Source organism: Falco punctatus (genome assembly GCF_963210335.1).
Source record: "Falco punctatus genome assembly, chromosome: 6".
NCBI classification, from domain to species: domain Eukaryota; kingdom Metazoa; phylum Chordata; class Aves; order Falconiformes; family Falconidae; genus Falco; species Falco punctatus.
In genome coordinates, this window is record NC_137585.1 from 29,346,162 (window position 1) to 29,365,963 (window position 19,802).

Here is a 19,802-nt window from a genome sequence, read left to right on the forward strand (position 1 = left end):
GTGTACCGACTGAAATGCTTACCACTGCCAGGTCATCTTTCTATTTCTTTCAATCAAAATGAGTGAAGTGAGTTCAAACAATTTGAATAATGTCACTGCTGATCATCTTCACTTTGAGCTCCCCAAATCTGCAGGAGTCTGGGAGTGCTTGTGCAAACACCTAGTTCATCTGACGAAAAATAGACATTTTGCAGATCTGAGCTGTACGGCAGCCTGGCAGTGACTTTCAGGCAGCATGGATGCCTCAAAAAAAGAACTGAAAATCTAGCTCTTAGGAATTTCATACTGAATAGACAGAAAATATATAAAAGGCTTTGGAGTTTAGAGAAATTGGATACTTATCCTAGAGATCTTATTAGGGGATTATGGGTTCAATGGGCGTCTTGCTTGAGAAAGACACAGAACCAGGCCTTTCATTTTCATAACTGTATTTAGAAAAAAACTAATCTCACCTTCTCAATGACTTGATTCAGACTTAATTTAATCAAGCCTCCAAGTTTCAAGCTCTCCTGCTGATTTTTTCTGGGCTTTGGAGCAATTAGAAATTCTGAAGAACTAATTCAGAGAAAGTTTTTACTCAAGTCCTGTTCAATATTACACAGTTTGAAAGTTGAAATTAGAAAGAAATGTTGATAACTCCAGTTTTCAAAATACATGCACACCTACCCACTGCACAGCACACGTACAAAACCCTCTGTGTGTTCCTAGAGCTGATTTCCTGCGAAGTGAAGCATGTGTTGGAGCGTGTTTATGGGTGCGTCAGGTTCCAGATGTTCAAGTGAACCCCCTTTCATAAAGCTTGGCATGCCAACATCGCTAACTACAAACAGACTCGTCTGATATCATGCCAAAGATAAGCTTGCCTAAGGAATATTCTGAAACAATCTCTTCAAAATATTTTCTCAGTAAGCAAACATTTTCCAAATGGTTCTTAGAAAGGATGTTGCAGTAGAGCAAACTGCCTGTTAAAACCAGTAGATGGCAATAAAAGCTCTCCCATAAAATCCAACAGCTATCTGAATGGTTGAGGTTTTGGAGTTCATTTCTCACAAAATGAGTAAGCTTATTATTTGAACAAATCTGGATGTCTTCCACTATACTCCATTTTTCTTGGGCTTTACAACAGTCTTCAATTCAGCATTATGGGTGATACAGTTACTGAATCTATGTAAACTGCAACCATTGATTCAAAGAGGCATTGTTGAGCTAGACCAGGTGAAGGTGTAACACTTTTTGGAGTCAGACACCTAGTGAACCTTTCCTGAAACTTCCTGCCCTTCAGAGATGAAACATTGCCTTCAAGATCTTGCTCACTTAAAAAAAAAAAACAAACCCAAAACTCCATGAATTCTCCCCCAGATACTTTCTGAAGAGGACCTTTTCACTTCCACTTTCAGAATTATCATGCCAGCTTGCAGCACTTTGATTAACGAAATTCCTCTTAAGTCACCCTACCTCCACCTCTGATCTGCTTGACATTATGTCTATTCTCTTTGAAGATATTCCTGTGTGTAGAACTCTCCCTTTGAACCCTTTCAGTGTTTCCCTTCTAACCCTTTCACACTCCACGCTCGTGCCTATACACCATGCTGCTGATTCCTGATGATCACTTCCTCTGTTTCGCTACGTTCCCCTACGCTGCCTCCAGCCCCCTTTGCTCCAAAGATGATGACAGTCTTCATGCGCTAGCCTCAATTCTTATGCAGGAAATACGGTAGTGCTCTACCCTTTCCTGAGCACACTTGACTTGGCCCTGCGAAGGTACTACTGCTTTTTGAATACCGTGACTGGTGGGGTGGACAAGCACAGCTGAAGAGACAAACATCCTAGTAATACTGGAATTACTAGTACAGTTTTATTAAGATCGCTGCATGTCTGAAGCATGCATTTCAACAGACCTTAGAGCTAACTCTAGCTTTGCAAACCATCTGGGGAGTAAAACAACATGCAAAAATACAGATTGTTAATCTTTTAACTTTGAATAGTCTCACTCCTAGCTGCAGTCTAATATAACCTTTTGTCTGAGCACAGTTACGGAGACAGATATATTTATGTGTAAATGTACGTACACCACAGCATATGTACACACAAATGTTGATCTGCCGACAGATCACACAGGAGATGAATTAAAAAGACTGTTCGTATTGGAAAGACAAGCACTCATACTATAACAAACAGCACACTTAAGATTGTCTGAACAGTCACAACTGGATCTTCTCATGCATAGGGCATTGGCAATAGTCTTGAGTTACAAAATCATAAATTTAATTCTTCCATAGGTGCTCTCTAGCTTTCTCTCCCACCCTGCTGGCTCCTTGACTAATAGCAGAAGGCCCAGCCTATGTCAAAGTTGGGTATAGTGTAAGAATGTTATCTGTAGAACCAAACCAGGATACCCATCTGATTTCGCGCAGAAGCTGGCAGACACATAGTGAAAGAAGGGGATGCAAGAAGAGAAAGGATGTATTCTTTTATGCACATCCACAGCTAGGGTGGCTGAGACTTTGCCAATGGCTTTCATGGACACTTGCTGGCAACAGAGGACTGGCAAGTCTCAGGCATCACCACTCCAGGCCTCAAGGAGCACTCACCCCAGGCACCACAGACCCCGTGGCTCTATTTTCCTGAAGTTGCAGTCAGGCAAACTCCTCATCTGGTCTTACTCTTCCTAGCCCAGCAGAACCAGTCTCTCCCGTCCTGCCCTGTTGCCCTTCTCTCCCTCTGCCTGCCAGCTGCCAGTTCCAGCTTACACTAGCCAACAACCTGAGGCTCATTGCTTTACCTGGCCTTGTAACAATCTCTGTGCACAGCTTTTAAGGTACAGCTCTACAGAGTTTGTATGTGCCAAATAGGTGTAATCCTACAAGAATTTAACTGGTAAATCTCTAACAAGTCTCTGTCAAGTCCATTCCCATGCAAATATTTTCCTAAAGGTTTATAACTTAGTCAGAAATGGGCAGTTCCCCACAGATTCAGCAAAAACATTTCCCTCACACAAAATAACCTTCTGCTACAGCTTCCTTTCCTTCACCAACCTGCACCCCCAAAGGCTGAGAATATGTACTGAGCTTCTCCAAAATGATTTTTAAAATTTGGACAGAGCACTTGATTTTCTCTTAACCTCATTCTTTGAAAGAACAAGCTCTTACCATCTTAATAAAACCATTCAGTATGAAACTGCACTTGAATGGAAGACTTTAGCCTGGATGATTTGAGTCTTGCAGAGCTGGTACAGCCAAATAACATTTCTAAGTATCTCCTGTTAAAAAAGCTTAAGTTGGCACTACCAGCTCCAGGCAATACATGAACAGTACGAGAAACTGTACACATGTGTGTACACGCATGTTTGTACGTATGAATGAAAAAACATGATAAAAAATCATAATGCAAAAATACAAATATATAAAACATGATACCTGACTGAATATGAAAAAGTGATCCTCAACAAAAAGATAAAATTACTTATTAAAGATAATACCCATTATTTGAGAAATAGAAATACTATTATAATTACTACTACAGAAGCAATGCTGACAGAAACCCACTCTGTTTTCTTAAAGGGAAAAAAAAATAATCTACACTTTTGATACCTCACCTCTTAGACCATGGCAACATTATGATTTTAACCAAGAAGTGATACTAACGAAAATCTACATTTTCAGTGAAAAGTGCCTGACGGAAACTGAAACACAAGTCTGCTTTCTGCAAGACAAGATCACCAAGACCTAGTGGAAGGAACTAATACTGTTGTTCCAGAGTGAAGATGTTTCCTGCTTTTTCTTATGAACTTCTGCGTACCAACTGCTGAATTCTTCCTTTTCTTTATATCAAGTTATATAGTGTAACAAATTGGATGACTTCCACTCATCTTAGGACAGCTAGTCAGAATACTATGTGTGGATCAGTCACCTACTACTCATAAATTAACCACCAATAAGGAAGAATACAATCTTTTTAAGAGCCTCTTTTTATCAGCCTCAAGTACCTTTTCCTAATGGTGCACAAAACCAGTACTAGCAAGGATTTCTTGTTTTAAATGTAACTTGTTAGAGAAGGTTTCCATTTGTTTTATCTTTATATATTTGTGAAAGGCAAAAGATAAACTACTCTGAAGCTTACCACCAGAATGAACATGTCTAAACTGCATTTATAAGGTGTTATGCCATTATACAAATGCAGAACCAGCTGAAATCAAAGGGGAGGATGATTTCAAATTGGTAAGTCAAGACAGTGCTTAAATTCTATTGTCACACACTGAATTAAAAAAAAAAAAAGTACTTGAAGCTCAATTTGTAGAAAAAGTGAATAATTTCTGCAGAACTCTACCATGTCTGTGCACCTCGGTCAAGACTTATTCCATGAAAGCAGCTAATAGTTTCAATACTGTTTAAGTCACAGAAATATAACATGATTGCCAACATATTGTTTTGTTAGATGCAGAGACACATCAGGAATGTCAACAATGTTTTCTCAAGAAAGCAAATACTGCACACACAGGTCAGTGAATAATTTCAGCAGAAAGCAGAAGAGAAGAAATACACTTATTCTTCCTGTAGTTCCTGCTAATAGCATTTGAATTTGGATGTAATATGAAAAATAATGTATTAAGACAATTTTCTATTGATTTTTTATACCACAGTCTTGCCTTCTTCCTTGTAGAGCTAGATGCATTGAGCAGAGGCTGTTAAAATATATTTCTAAGGAAACAAAAGGGCTAAGCATGATTTCAAAACCAATACTTTAGTGTTGGTACATAATCTATGAACAGGGCAGGAACCCCTGTAAAGAAGTCCTGCTGACATACAACCTTACTAACATGATATCACATGGAATGCCACAAAAATTACAGGGTAAAGAAACTTTACATAAAAAAATGTTTTCAAGTCTACTAGTTTAGACGCAGCAAGGCAATGAGAATCAATGTTCCCAAAATTAACGTGGGCTGAAGATGTGAGTCAATCTGATTTAGAATGGCTTGAAGCTATTAAACATCGCAAACTGCCTTCCACAACCTGAGATTCACACCACCAAACCCTTCTCCATATTCCCAGGGCACCATAGCATAAGGTAGTGTGAATTCACTGCACTACTCTCATGGCACACTAGTAAGCAAAATTATTTGCAGCTGCTAGTGTGTGTCCTAGGGTCTTCTTAATTTGAACTCATTTTTTTCACCACACTTCTACCACCCCATCCAAGGCGCTACGTACTTCTTCCTCCCGCAAGGATCATTCACCCTTATTGTTTGCAATGACTGTTCCATGAGATACTTAAAAACCACTTACCAATACATAAGAATTTAGAAGTACTGAGGCACATTCACCTTTCTCAGTCTCATTTTCCTATTCAGCTAAATCTTCTAATATCATTCCTACCCTTTATGCACATAAGTATACCCTCTGTGGTTTTGTTTACATTGCTTTCCTTCAACATAAAACCCTTTGGGATCATAGCCAGGGACTACCTGTAAAGTACGCATACAAATTATACCTGTGATTCAGTAATAATAATGCATATCTGCGTTAATCTGCGTTAAGAGACAAGAAACCTTTGTTTATCAAAAAAGTGTATTAGAAGACCACATAGAAACAGAGTTCCATCCCCACAGCCTCCCTCAAAACAGTGAAAAAGACCCATTTGTTTTTCTTAAGAAATAAAAAAGGCTAAAGAAAGAAGAAAAAATAAGAAATAAAAAAAAGAAAAAAGAGAAAGAAAAAAGAAAGAAAGAAGAAAATAAAAAATAATTAAAGAAAGAAAGAAAAGACATTTCTTAATTGTGCCATTGACACAATTTTGCCTACGAAATAGGATATGATGCAACCAACCTACGTCATAAACATAAACTCTTTCCAGGTGTACTTTAAAAACCCCACAAAGCATCACTGAAGTGTGCAGAGGGAGGCTTTACTGCTGTTGGTTTAGGATATGTTTTTAAGCACCAAAATAGAAAAAAGTTTCTAATTCAATTTAAATACCTTCACTTGGTAACTGTATGTATGCAAAAATTGTATGCAATGGCAGTTCACCATATTGCCTCTTAGGTGGGATGCCATCACGGTCCCATTACAGCGGTGTTACAGCCTGTACCCTCTATGGCAAGCACCATCTCAAAAAGAAGCAGGGTTTTGAGATCTGAGGGCCAAAACAGGGGTTGTATGTACAAAATGCTGCCCATTTTCTCATCTTGGACCAAGTGCCTCTTTATACAAATTACGTCTCACATTTGTCATCACAACAGCACTTTTGTCAACTATTACCATTACTGGGAATAGGTAAAGCAGTCGAGCAAACATGTCCTTGCATAGAAGAAACGTGCTCATAGTTGCACGGGCTTCTACCATCAAGTTGGGAAAAAACAGTGCACAGTGTAGCTAGTGCTGGGCATGGAAAGTCTGACCAAGCTAGTGTACAGCCTCTGGTTCTCCTTCCCTCCTCTGAAATCAAAACTGTGGTTTATGGCTCACCACCATACAAATAGGAGGTAAAGCAGGAATATCACAAAAAACTACCACCTCAGAAATTTCGCTGCAGTAGAATTAAAAACAAATGAAGAACACCCCAAACTCACGAAACTATAAAGCTTGAAATTCTCAAGACACCTGTTCTGAAATATTTTCTTAAGACAGGTTTTTCTCAGATTTTCATCATCCCTCCTCTTCTCCTTTGTGCACTTCTTCCTGCCACACTAATATTACTGTGACAGCTCAGTAAATTTCACAAAATACAATAAGTATCATATTGTTGAAAACCCATAACTCTAAGTACATACATGCCCACAGGCTGCTGAAACAACTGCTGTAACAGGCATAATTTTGTGTCTGAATCGCACACAGGTTTAGCCTTCCTTCTCAGACAGAAATGCCGCAGGGTGGATACCATCTTAATCAAAGTTTGGTGAGGTTCCTTTGCGCACTAGTTGGATGGAAGTGTCAGAATTAAGTTAGAAAAAGATCACTAACTTTATAGGATGGACAGGTCACTGCTGTGTTTCAGTTCCACTAGTCTTTTTTCCGTAAGTCAATGTCAAACAGTAACTCCTCCAAGGCCACATACACAACTCCAACATTAACCATGACCTCTAAGGGAGGCAGCACAACACATAAAAAAAAATTACAAATTATGGAAGCTTTTTTCTCTACTTGTGAGGCAAAAGGATACATTCATAACATGGCTCTCACCATGTGGACAGAGCACATATACACCACAGTACAGCAACACTTCCTCTCTGCAAATAACGAGGAAAGTGTTAAAAGACTTAAGACAGAGCATAGGTCAGCAATTTTCATGGATAACAAAACAGGGACTCTGGAAAAAGAGATGGTGAAGATGGGAATACGAGAGAGATCTGTAAACTCAGGATTGGCAAAAAGCAAGTGCCTAGGAATCAGCTGTTCACTGTCCCCCTCCAATATAAGGGCTAGGGGGCATCACAGAAAAAGGTGGCAGGATAAAAGCAAGATGAAACAAGATGATGTGGTTCTTCATGTAACATGCTGGGGAAATCCCTGTCAGCAGCTCAGATGGGTTTAGAAGGACAGGATAAGTTCACGGAACAGAAATCCATTGAGGGCTGCTAAATATCATTGCTTCTAAAGAAAGTTCCTGAGACACAAGTAACTAGAGCTGAAGAGTTAACTCAAGACAAAGCATCACAGGTACTTGGCATATTTTTCTCCCTTCTGTAGGGTTTTGCTTTTGGCACCTGGGCTAACGGGCCTTTTGGTCTGATCTCATGACAGCTGCTCAAATGTTTGTAAAAAAGCAGATGGAGACATTTTACTTTTTAGATCTACTGGTATAAGCAGTATATAGCTAAGTGTGGTATTTTATTTCTCTAATTTGTGAATAGTTAATCCTCATTAAAACAGAAGAGTTCCTACAAAAGAGCTCTTGCAGAGGAACTGCCATCAGAGAAATGTATTGTTGAGAAGTAATTAATATGTTGAATACTGTGTTCCTTGTTAGAATCCAGCTATTGACTCTGAAGCAGAACCTGTACACCAGTTCCAAAATGACAACATTTTGGATAGTTAGTCAAGGTTGCTATTAGAAATGAATGATATTTGTTATGCAAACAGTAGACACAGACATGAACCTCTTGCAGAAACTCATGTCAGTTTTCAAGTAGTTTTTATAGGATTGGTGTCAGCTGCCTTTCTTAACATGAGTCTCTTTTGACTAGAATTATTCTGCAATGCAGAGCTGTTGCCTTGACATTATACAGATGAACAGTAGCATCATTACAGGATGACAAAGTATCACAGAAATTCTTTGTATCAGAAACAGAAGCCTAGTATTTAGCCTCCAGCAGGGCTGGCCTCTTTGATCCTGGGAACATCCAAGCAGTAGTCTACTGAATACACAATAATAAGCAAAACTCTCAATTCAGAGGTGTAAAGTTACACCTGACACATGAGATTCAGGTATCAGATATCCCTGCTTGGGGGGAAAAATAAAAATCCACACAAGCTTCTCTCAGACATCTTGCAGAATGCATGAGTCATTGCCTGTAACCGTGAGTGACACACAAAGGTCTGGCTGGCTGTCAGAAGCAGCGCAGATTAGAGCAGACACGCAAGGGCTGGTAACGGTACCCAGGTGATTACACATTAGCTGAGGTTTGCCGGCACATGATGCAAATTGGCAGCCCTCCAGCTCTGCCACTACCTGTGCTACTGCTCAAGGAGAAGGTGCAGTACTGTATGCTTTGTCCACGGCTTTGTGGGGACTAACCTATCCCACCTTTCCCACACGTAAACACAAAGGAGGGACACTGAGCCAAAGAGACATGTTCAGCCTTCAAGAATCATAGCGGCACGCAGGGGGCTCCAGAGAAGAGCCGCTTCTGACTGGTGAGGTAGGCTTTTCCCACCTAGGCTTTCAGGATGTGCCCTTTGAAAAACTAGGAACTGAGCAAGCCACTCAAAGTTACCACTGCAAAGGCAATGGCTTCATTATGCCCAGTATTTACAGGAAAATATCCAAGACCACCTAAATCAGGGGTCCTCAATCTGGCCCCCCGGTATTTACAGACACACACACACCCCGGGGGTTGGGGGGGGAACCAAGCAGCCGCAGATGACTGCCTGCCACTGCATCCGCGCGCCGGCTCCCTGGTTAAAAAGTTTGAGGACCCCTGACCTGAATAAACCATCCATGAGCTTGTCCACAGGTGTCAGATTCTTGTCATTAGGGCAGGGAGCCTTGCCCTTTATAAGGGAATTCCCTGAATCTAGAGCTGACACTACCTCTGAAAAGTCCTAGCAAGGGATTTGACTTTTTTTCTCTCCAAATGCTTGTACACAGCAGGGAAAATGAAATCCCTACTGAACCAGGTTCCACTTCAATTTTTGTATGTCCACAGAGAAAGAAATAATATTGCTAACTCTTTTTCTATTACAGATAGTATGTAGAATGTTTTTTTGCTCTCTGGGGAAGAGGAAAGGGGTTGACAGTGTTTTCACACAAAATCATCAGTAGTCCAGTACAGAGCAAAACGATCGTTTGGGCATTAAAGACATTTATCTGCTTTTTCATGAAAAAGAAAAATAACCCATGGCAAGAATTCAATTCCCTACAAAAAGCACAGCTTCTTCACAAGAAAAAAAGCTCAGGTTGGGACAATGTTGTGGTAGATACAGGCAATGGCAAGAGAGGAAATTCTGCAATTTAAAAGTGCCACTTACGCATCTTTTTAATTCCAAAGGCAAAGCCATCTTTATCCAGCATGACAACCTAGATCAAATCAAGGTGAATTTCCAGTAGGATGGTACAGCTTACAGAACAAGTCATGAATACTTTATGTGCCCTTTGAGTATCTTAGTTCCATCTCTTGAAAGGAATTACCCTTGCACAGACCAATGAATCTCGTCTAGAAATTCACTGCTCTGACCTGCTTCCTTAACTCCCAGTTTAAAAAGGGTCCAAGTAACTTTGATCTAAACATGTTTTCCCATCTAATCTCCAGAACAAAAACAGTAACCTAATATTTTCCAGGTACTGTTAATCCTGCTTTGAGTTAGAGGGATAGATTAGCTAATCAGAGTCTCTTCAAGATCTATTAATTTTTTATTACTTAATCTTCAAATCTGGTTTTGCTAGCATCAGTTCCCACAAAAGTTTTCTCTCCTATGTATTCATGCTTATATTCACTGAAGCAGCAGACTTCTGAGACTATCTAAAAAGTAAAACATCCCTTAGTGTTGTCTGAGTTCAAGCTCTCATACCTATTCTTTGCAGAAGATAACATTATTAGCCTTTTTAAGAAGGACCCTTATGCCATCCTGTCTGCAAGACACTGATCCTGTGATGAAACCAGGCAGCCAGCTAGAACAGAAACTGGTAAAGTGGCATGGTACATCCACTCTGCACAGCAGGCCTTCACTGAATACAGTCTACCCTGCCCATACCATCACCTTAGAAGAAACACAACCTTTGCTGTTATCTGTATTATCTTTGAGAGTGACCTGGCCTTGAGGGTGGGGACAAGCAGTAAATCTGGACTCAAGCCCAGCTTCAGGGCTGCTATAGCACCCAAATACAGATGCAACCTTGGGTACTTCTGTGGGTTTGTCACTGCAGGATCTGAGTATTTTTCAATGCAGCTATGCCTGCTGAAGTGAGAAATATGCTATTATTGACCATCACAAGTGAGAAACTGTGACCCAAATATTCTAAAAGGATGTCCACAGAGCAGAGAAGGGAGCAAAGCAGGTTAGCTGTGCTGGCATGATACACTGGCCAGTATGATAGAACTGTTGCACGTAACAACTACCTGCTGATCTCTACCTCGCTGAGGTGTACCCAGGCAGCCATACCCTCAGGACACCCCCGAAAGGCACATAGGGTCTTACTACCAACAGAAAACATTACTGGTTTGCTTTACCAGAAGATAGACTGTGAGGGTAATGCAGCTTATGACTTTTAATGGTGGCCACAGGGACACAGAAGTTATACCTACTCTGTAAAAGTAAATCTTTACGTATGGAAAACTAAAATTAAAACTTGAATAATTACATTGTCTGAGTGCATACCAAAAATATTTCAGGAAAAAGCAGAGTTTAAAACCAGAATTAAGCGATTAAGTGAAAGGAAGGAAGGAAGGAAAATAGTACTAGAGTAACACATAGGGCTACAAAATCCATGAAAATTTGTAGTATCTTTAAAGCATCTCTTTGAAAAGAAGAACACAAATTTTGAAGAGCGACTCTAATCTGAGAATAAAAAGCTTCAGCAAAAGTCTTTCTTATGTAATCTGTGTTACTGTACATTTACTGAAGTTCTTTCTCTTGACTTTCCAAGGAACCAGCCTTTCAGTGGCAAAGTGTTTTCTTAGCAGCACGAAGCAAACAGGTTTTCCCCTCACCCCACTCCCAATCTTGTTCCAGGCTTTTTAAGTCACAGGTAACATAATTTGCTATGAGCTGCTACTGTGAGTTCTAACAGATTATTAAGCTGCCCAGTGATCTGCTATGTTAAAATAGCTAATTAAAAATACTGAAAAATAGACTGGTGATACCTCTGGAGATGCACCAGTACAGTATGATATCTTATTTCATCTGAACAAGAAAAGGGTGTCTCAGTTTCTTATCTTCCAACACACACACATTTTCAAATGCAAAACACATTGTAGACTTATTACATGGTTGAAAAGAATTGTCTTCTATTTCCAGTATGGATATGCCATGCATATGTTAATAAAATACTTTGATATTTACACATTCCATTTCTACATTAACATTAAAAGAAAATTGTTTAAAAGATTAATGGAAGTGAAAAGAGCTAGCACTATAAAGATATCTTTATGGGTTTTACCAATGAAATATTGATTCCAAGAGAAAAACCCAGATCTTTAACTAAATATCCTTCCATTTACAGATGCAGTGCAGGCCTTCACTTTCCTTTGGTACCAAAGTCAAGCTCAGTAAAGAGGGAACAGAAATAACCGTGGGTGGGGTGAGGAAGAGGGAGTCCGAGTCCATCTTTAAACTGAATTTATTTATAGACCTAAATCCTCGACCACATGATTTCACTCCTTTGATCATTTATTTGCATTTACTGTAATAAAAAGTAAAAAAACCCATAAATAATTTTGAAGGGCAGGACCAAACCAAATGTTCCTCATCATTTCTGCGTTGTGACTCTCTGGGGGTCTTCAGAGCTTCTTAAGCCCTATTGTGACCTGGAATTCCAACCCACCGTTTGAACACAAGAAGAAATCCCGAAGACAGCCTGCACTAAGGAAGCCAGCGTACTATTTTTGTTCTGGATCTTGGGCAAAGGAGGAAAACTGTTTTCAAAGTAGATTCTGCCAGTTGTCTGATGTGCTAAGCAATAAAAATCTAAGACACCTTTTATTGTTGTACCTCATTTAGTATTAAAGTATGAACCATCCATGGCAAAAGGATTGGACTAGATGTCTTTACTGGTTCTTTCTAGTTTGCTTACAGTGACTTCCCTAAAGAAGGCAAAGTGACAGGCTCCCTAGGTGAACTGAAATGAGACTTGCATACAAACAAGTTCAAGGCTTCTGACTCATGAATGATTAAGTTGAAGAACACTGTGGAAGCAGTGGAGAAAAACCACCAAGCTGTTTTCCTAAAAGAAAGTACAACTATGAAAGATGTTTCTGGCCTTACAGCCAACCCAACCTGACTGCTTTCTCACAAAAAACTTGTGACAGCAGAGAGGTACTGAAAATATATGTGATGGAATCATATACCAAGGGTAATGACCCTCTCCTACCTTTTTTGTATGACCCTTCTCAAATTAGCTGAAACTACTGCAGGGAACTTCTTCAATAAAATCTGCATTACATATTACCACAGCACAGGTGAAACAAGGTACCAGGGGGTGAAGTTCATCAAAGGGTACCACTTGTTGCTGACCTCAATTCTGACACTCAATCTGCAGTGGCAATACAAGTGCAAGTTACTATTGATTTGTTCTGACTGCACTGGAAGTGAAACTGCTTTCTGCTTCTCTCATCTTTCACGTCATTAATTATCTTGAAAGGCAGCATGGTGTACAGACAAGACGTGTTACAGAAAAAACTATATGGCTGAACATGAGGTTACAGTATCACAGGATTAACACAGGCAGATTATTTTGCCTTTAATAATGCCTCTGAAGGTAGAGTCAGTAATAAGCATCTCTGACAGCCAGATTGGTTCTTTTCATTTTTAAGAAGGAAAAGTAGGATTTGTAACCCTTTAGTCACTTTTCCATTCTTTTCACTGAATACATCCTTTGTGAAATTCCTGGATCACATTTTTTTTAATCTACAGTCTTGGGCAGGAAGACGACAGAATACTGAATTTCTCACAATCCTAACCCAGTTCTCCAGCACTCCAGCCAACACATTCACCCATGCAGTCTCATGCAGATCCACTAATCTAAAGTTCTAGCAACACTTCCACAACGGCAATGCCAGAGCCCCAGCAGAATACAAAGCAGCAAGGAGAGGCTAGACAAATTCTAGTTCCAGCATGAGGTATAACGGATGGTATGGTTTAGCTGTCAAATTAATTTAGAAAGCTTTCTAAAGAAAAATTCTGCCTTCTGCAGAAAACAAGGTCAGTGATTCAACACTCAATACATTTCCTCTTATTCAGTCCTAGCCAAAACCTTGAAGTGAAGTAATAAAGAAAAGTTCCTTTCAGCCTCAGTGCCCACGTTTCAGAAAGATGTATCCATCTAACACAGTATCCTATACCTAGGAGAACAAATAAAACACTACTGGAATCTTGATGTCAACTATCATTTTACTTTTTCCTTTTTTTTTTTTTCTTCTTTTTTTTCCCTTTTAAACTAGAAGGCTCCAAAACTGTGTCTCCACACGCCATTTAAGGATGCTAGGTGTTCCCTAGACTCTCACATTCATTTATGCTCAGAATACTTAAGCTCCTATCAGCACAGCTGCCCCTTTTACCTTTTGTCGTTGCTGAATGTTGCTTATCGTGTCTGGCTGAAACTCCAGTTTGTCTGTTCGACAAAGTTTCCAGTATAAAATAATAACGATCAGGAGCACCACAGCAACTGGGACTGCCACACCAACAATAATCCATAGGTTGCTATTCTGTGACTCTGAGGTGGACTCCTTCAGCTTCTCCACAGCTGTGAAGTTAAAAAGAAAGACAGCAATATTATGCGGTTATATATTTTAAACTGAGAACACTTCAAGGTTACATATTTTTATGGTCTTGCAAATGCTAGTTAAGGAATTTATCAGAAACCAGCTGCACATCACAGGAAATGTCATGCCACTTAGAAGTTAAGGTACATCATGCTCAGGAAGCCTGGGGCAGATGATTGATTGTCCTGGCCTACCTTCTGAAGACCTGTGCTTAAAATACTAATGAAAATACACTTCTGCCACATCATTCAGTAACCCAAAACTGAGCTGACAGTGTAATGCGTCCAGAAGACAAGATGACAAATGGCAAGAAGAACATTTGATATTTTGTTACCTTCCTCATCAATAATCACAGTCCATTTGAATTCAGTAAGACCCTTCTCCTCAAGGTGTACAATTCTGCATTTCTTATTATTTTTTTCCTTTTATGTTTCATTGTCAGTGTGTGAGATCCTTTAAGTCCCAAACAGAAGACAAAACTACCAGAAAGCGTAATCAAACCAGTCACACTTGTAAAAAGTCAGCTGGAATTATCGACAAAAGTTCCATTTGCTCTATTTTGCTCAGTGGTTCTACGCAAGACTAAATACCGCAGCAGTAATACACTTCTGGTCAAACTGATGCACTGTCCTAAAATGATGTTTTCAAGTTAGAGAGAGTATTTCCATAAAACCTTATTTGTATGTATAATTTTATTAATAGCCATTCTAACAATGAACTTAAGAGTTTAAGAGAACATAAAATAATCCTTATACTTTATTCATCCGACAGCTCATTTACGACATTACATTTTCTGTTATAAAAATAACCTTTTTTTGTAGTTTCTTCAATAAGAAACACTTTAAAAATTTCTATAATTCTATGCCTCTTAAATGAACTTCTTAGTGATGTGTCAAACAAGTTCCAACATGCAGGATAAGCTGTAAACACTTCACGAAGTTTTTTCAACACTTACCGTTTTTGTAAAGGGAATTTATTCTTGCAGCTTTCTGGATTTCTAACTAATGCTACAGTCCATTAACACATACTAAGCAGATGTACATGAGCTACTGACCTATCCTTGAATGACTGTTTTAATGAGGGACAAAACTTAGAAACACATCCAGATGGTGTGATTATTACTATTTTCTTTCTTTTCTTTCTGCAGAGAATTTTAAAAATTAGAAACATGCTTGTTCTATTGGTAAAATACCCCATGGTACAATGCAACTCATGCTTCCATATTGCACAAAACATGAAAATGTAATTAAGCATTCATATCAATGAGGCATTTTGCAGATACCTGCCTGCTACGGTTTTAAAATACTTCCAAGTTTCTTTCCTAATCATAACATGGAATTTTGAGTAGGTCTTCTGTCTTGCTCCTTGCACCAAATTATTTATATACCAAGGTTCATGAATATCATCATTATATGACTTTATATGACCTGTCATATTTATTCACATGTGTATCTAGTAAAAGATCACACAACTTTTACATTATCTTTATGAAAGATTGCATTACTTACATATTACTGATGGACAAACAAATAAAAATCAGGTCAATCATAATCAATGGAAGAAATAACCTGCTCCTTTTCACTTATACCCTTCAAAATGCCCCAACTGGTATTAGCCTACATCTTTCACTCACAGAAACAATAATTCAGACAAAAAAATAGTGACTTGTTGAACTTCAATGCCATTGCTTAGCTAAAGGAAATGCTCATTTCACACTGATGCCTTCGCATCTCACAATTGTGGGTTTTGTGCAAGCTCCTGGGCAAGATAAGCTGTAAAGAAATATTGAACTAGCAGAAAGAGATGAAAATGGCAAGAACTTAGCACAGTATTTTTCTAGCAGAAGCACTGAACTGAATGCAGTAAGGCTTGCACTTGAAGACCCTGTTGGAATTCCAAGCTCAGCAGTCTTCAAGAAGCAAAGCAACACCACATAGCTCACTGCAAGATTGCTAAAATTTATTTCCTCTGGAGCGTCAAAATTGCAGCATCCCAAGAACCAAACAGTGCAACAGTGGGTAGTGCCGTAACCTCCAAAGCTAACACCACCCTTCCTGTTCCTTTTTGCTTGGCATCAGTGTGGATCTGATAGGACTTACGCTGTGCAACAGTCCCTTCAATGCGGTATCCAAGGATGATTGCAGCCCGCTGGATATCAACTCTGTTCATCAGGTCTGAGCATTTCAGAGCACTGAGTCTCTCTCCATCCTGGTCCTCCACAAAATAGATCAGTTCCACAGGGTTATCAACACCAACCAACCGTGACACATTCACAATCTGAAAAAAAATCGAAAAGCTTTTACATTTTAGGTTGTATTTATTTGGGGCTCCCATACATCTGATCTTTACCCACTCTCCCCCTTCCCTTCACAAGGCCTGGACCTTAAGTACACATCTAAAAAGAAACATTTGGAGCAGCTTTGCCAAGATGGCATCAGTATCTGTCTTTGTCACTGTGTGCAACCCCCTTGCGCATAAAAAAGATTCCACTTTGTATTATGATGCAGAAATACAATTGCTGTTAAAGAACATCCCTCTCTCTGTGTCATCAGAGAATATGTTATCACACTAACCATGTAACTGCTGTGAACTGGTACAGTTTGGAAATTGTCAATATCCAGAGAAGTCCAATGGGAAGATGTGCCATGTGTAATGGTCCAAAATACTGTACGCAGCAAAGGCAACATACACAGAGGCTAATTCTCTCATCTGAGAAGTGCTTAAGTCAACATCGGGCAAGCACAGATATTTGGTAATAATAATTTACTTCCAAACTAAAATTCAGGATATTTTCACCTAATACTTATACAAAAAATCCTGAGAAGTCTTCAACAGGAAAACAACATTGCTGGAATAATATATCAGTGTCTAATTACACAAGCATTACTCATGTGCTACAGGACCCTGGGAAATCTACAGAAATATCTGTAAATATAATAGAACCTGGGGGTGCTGGTTGACAGCCAGCTGAACATGAGCCAGCAGTGTGCCCAGGTGGCCAAAAAGGTCAACAGCATCCTGGCTGGTATCCAAAACAGTGTGGCCAGCAGGACTAGGGAACAGATCATCCTGCTGTACTTGGCACTGGTGAGGCTGCACCTCAAATACTGTGTCCAGTTTTGGGCCCCTCACTACAAGACAGACACTGAGGTGCTGGAGCGTGTCCAGAGACGGGCAACAGAGCTGGTGAAGGGTCTGGAGCACAAGGCTTTGAGGGCAGCTGAAGGAACTGGGGTTGTTTTGTCTGGAGAAAAGGAGGCTGAGGGGGGACCTTACTGCTCTCTATAACTACCTGAAAAGAGGTTTCAGGCAGGTGGGGGTAGGTCTCTTCTTCCAGATAAGAAGTGATAGCACAAGAGGAAACAGCCTCAAGTTGCACCAGGGGAGGTCTAGACTGGATATCAGGAAAAATTTCTTCACTGACAGGGTGGTCAAGCATTGGAACAGCCTGCCCATGGAGGTGGTGGAATCACCATCCCTGGAGGTGTTCAATACACACATAGATGTAATGCTTATGTGAACCATGTAGATGGGTCAGTGATAGACTTGGCAGTCCTGACTTAACAGTTGGACTTGATAATCTTAAAGGTCTTTTTCAACCTAAATGATTCTGATTCTATCGTAACTGAAAAGAAAATTTCCAGGGAATCAATCCTTTCTATAATACATTTTTATGGTAAACCTGAAGTTCCCTTTTTTTTTGTTCTGTTTGTTTCACGACACACAGATTCAGTATTGAAGTAAAAGAACTGCCTTCACTCTGAAGGTACCAACACCATGCCACCCTGGAAGCCTCTATTGCCTCCAGCATTCGTCACGCAGTAGGAGGTACTGAAGCGATTGGTGTGATTGCACTCTTCCCTTCTCTAAATACCTACTTTGATTTTCCTTTTTTATTCATAACACACACCTCTTTGTTCCGGTTTTTCCAAATGTTAAGCCGCTACACAGGCAAATATTCTGTTAGCTTCGAATAAAACTGTTTGCGCTTTCTCAACGAAAGCACCTGCACATCACCTTCATCCTCCAAACAGCTCCCCCGGCATCCACCTTTCTTCAGGAAGGAATGCATTTGATGCTGTGGGAAACAATTCTTCCTACCTACTTCTAAAGACGTTAATAATCAAAAGAATGCATGCTATGAGGAAGCCCTGTAGATACTCTCTAACCACCAGACATTTAAATTGCATACAAGAATCACATAACAATTCTGAATTCCTGTAAAATTAAATTTTATATATAATAAGTCTTCTCTGTATAACCATTACATGTAATGGTGAGCTCAAACTAGAATTAGGCCAAACAAATAGTAGGAGGTATTCTATCATGCAAAACAGAGTTTGAAGAGCTCTGGAAGGAATATATTCGCTTCCTTCAGAATTATCCTTTACTATGAAGTACATAGTTAATAAATTAGAATCTCAAACACTGCCCATAGGCTTAAAGTAAAGCAAACACACTGATGTCTGTGTTACAAAAGCAAAATTTCATGTTGTTTTCTTTCCTAGTTTCCAAAAAAAACCAGCTATATTGAAGGATAGCGGTGCAATGTTCTAGCTCAATAGGGAGGATGTTGTGGTCTTCGGGAGACATCAGCTCAATGTTCTAAAAAAGCGTTTCCCAGGAGTGGTAACAGAAGGTATATAATTAAAAAAAAAAAAAGGTGCCGGGGAGGGGGAGGGGAAGAGAAAGTACAATTGCCATGAGACAAATCAACTGAAAGCAAAGAACAATGTTCAGCGTCAGTCACATTTGAGGTAAGAAACAACACCTAAAAACAGAGGAGAAAAACATGCAAATTTCTGAAACACTGCAAGAGCTGCTAATAAGACTGCTAATAATAATTAACCAATGCTGCTTCTCATCCTGAATGCTCTTCACTCTTCTGCCAGCTAAGGGGCACCTAATCCCTACTGAAGGTTAACAAAAGAGTTATCAATAAATGAGGTTTCGATGCACATACACAGCAGCTGTAAGGCTGAATCTGGTTTCACAGAACCCAGATACATCACTAGTTAACAGATGCTCACAGCTTAGTGTTTCTGCTTCTGCTGGGCTTCCCTCACCACAGTACGGCCTCAGTGCACAGAGCAGCAAGGTGTATGGACTGGTATCTGCTTTCAGCACAGATGAACCCTTCCCAAGTAGCACTTAACTCACATGGAGAGCAACGGAGCTGAAAGGCCACGTGGGACTGAAAGTCAATGGGTTCTTTGTTTGATTTTATGAAACCTCTCCATGTATAGTAAAGTTACAGAATCAAGAGAAATTTAGAAGATTCTTAAATTGAATTGTTATACATTTTATGGCATTGCAGCGTATCCAAGAAGTACTGTAATTCTACGTGTTATACACACAGGGTAACAGTCAGAAGCTGGCTGAATGGATTAAAAAAGGAACCTGTTGCCTTCAGAAAGGGCAGAGGGGAATGAAAACAGGTTCCAGTGCAAGTTGTCACAACGGTAACAATACAATTTTAAACGCAGAATTAAACCCAACAGTGTACAGCTCCCTAGGCTGAGGAACAGGAATAGCCAAAAACTGTCAGAGTGGCGATAGGAAGAAGTAGCTGTTCAGTATACAGAACATGGGAATGAGCATGAAGAAATTCAGTGGAGGGTGGAGATGCAGGCTGGTGTTGATGAGCTAAGCTCACTATTTTAAGGTA

General features: G+C 39.7%; 1 protein-coding gene across 4 annotated transcripts in view; it reads right to left on the minus strand.

The window, feature by feature from the left end:
- KIAA1549 overlaps window positions 1-19,802 on the minus strand; it is a 172,476-nt gene that overhangs the window by 32,091 nt on the left and 120,583 nt on the right. For all 4 annotated transcript variants that reach the window (XR_013929140.1, XM_080393555.1, XM_080393554.1 and 1 more), the window contains exons 9-10: window positions 16,234-16,411; window positions 13,931-14,115 (exon numbers count right to left, since the gene is read on the minus strand). Coding sequence is in view for 3 of the 4 variants with exons in the window: in XM_080393555.1 (XP_080249681.1) it covers window positions 13,931-14,115; window positions 16,234-16,411 (363 nt within the window). In the remaining variant the exon portion in view is untranslated. The remainder of the gene's footprint in view (window positions 1-13,930; window positions 14,116-16,233; window positions 16,412-19,802) is intronic.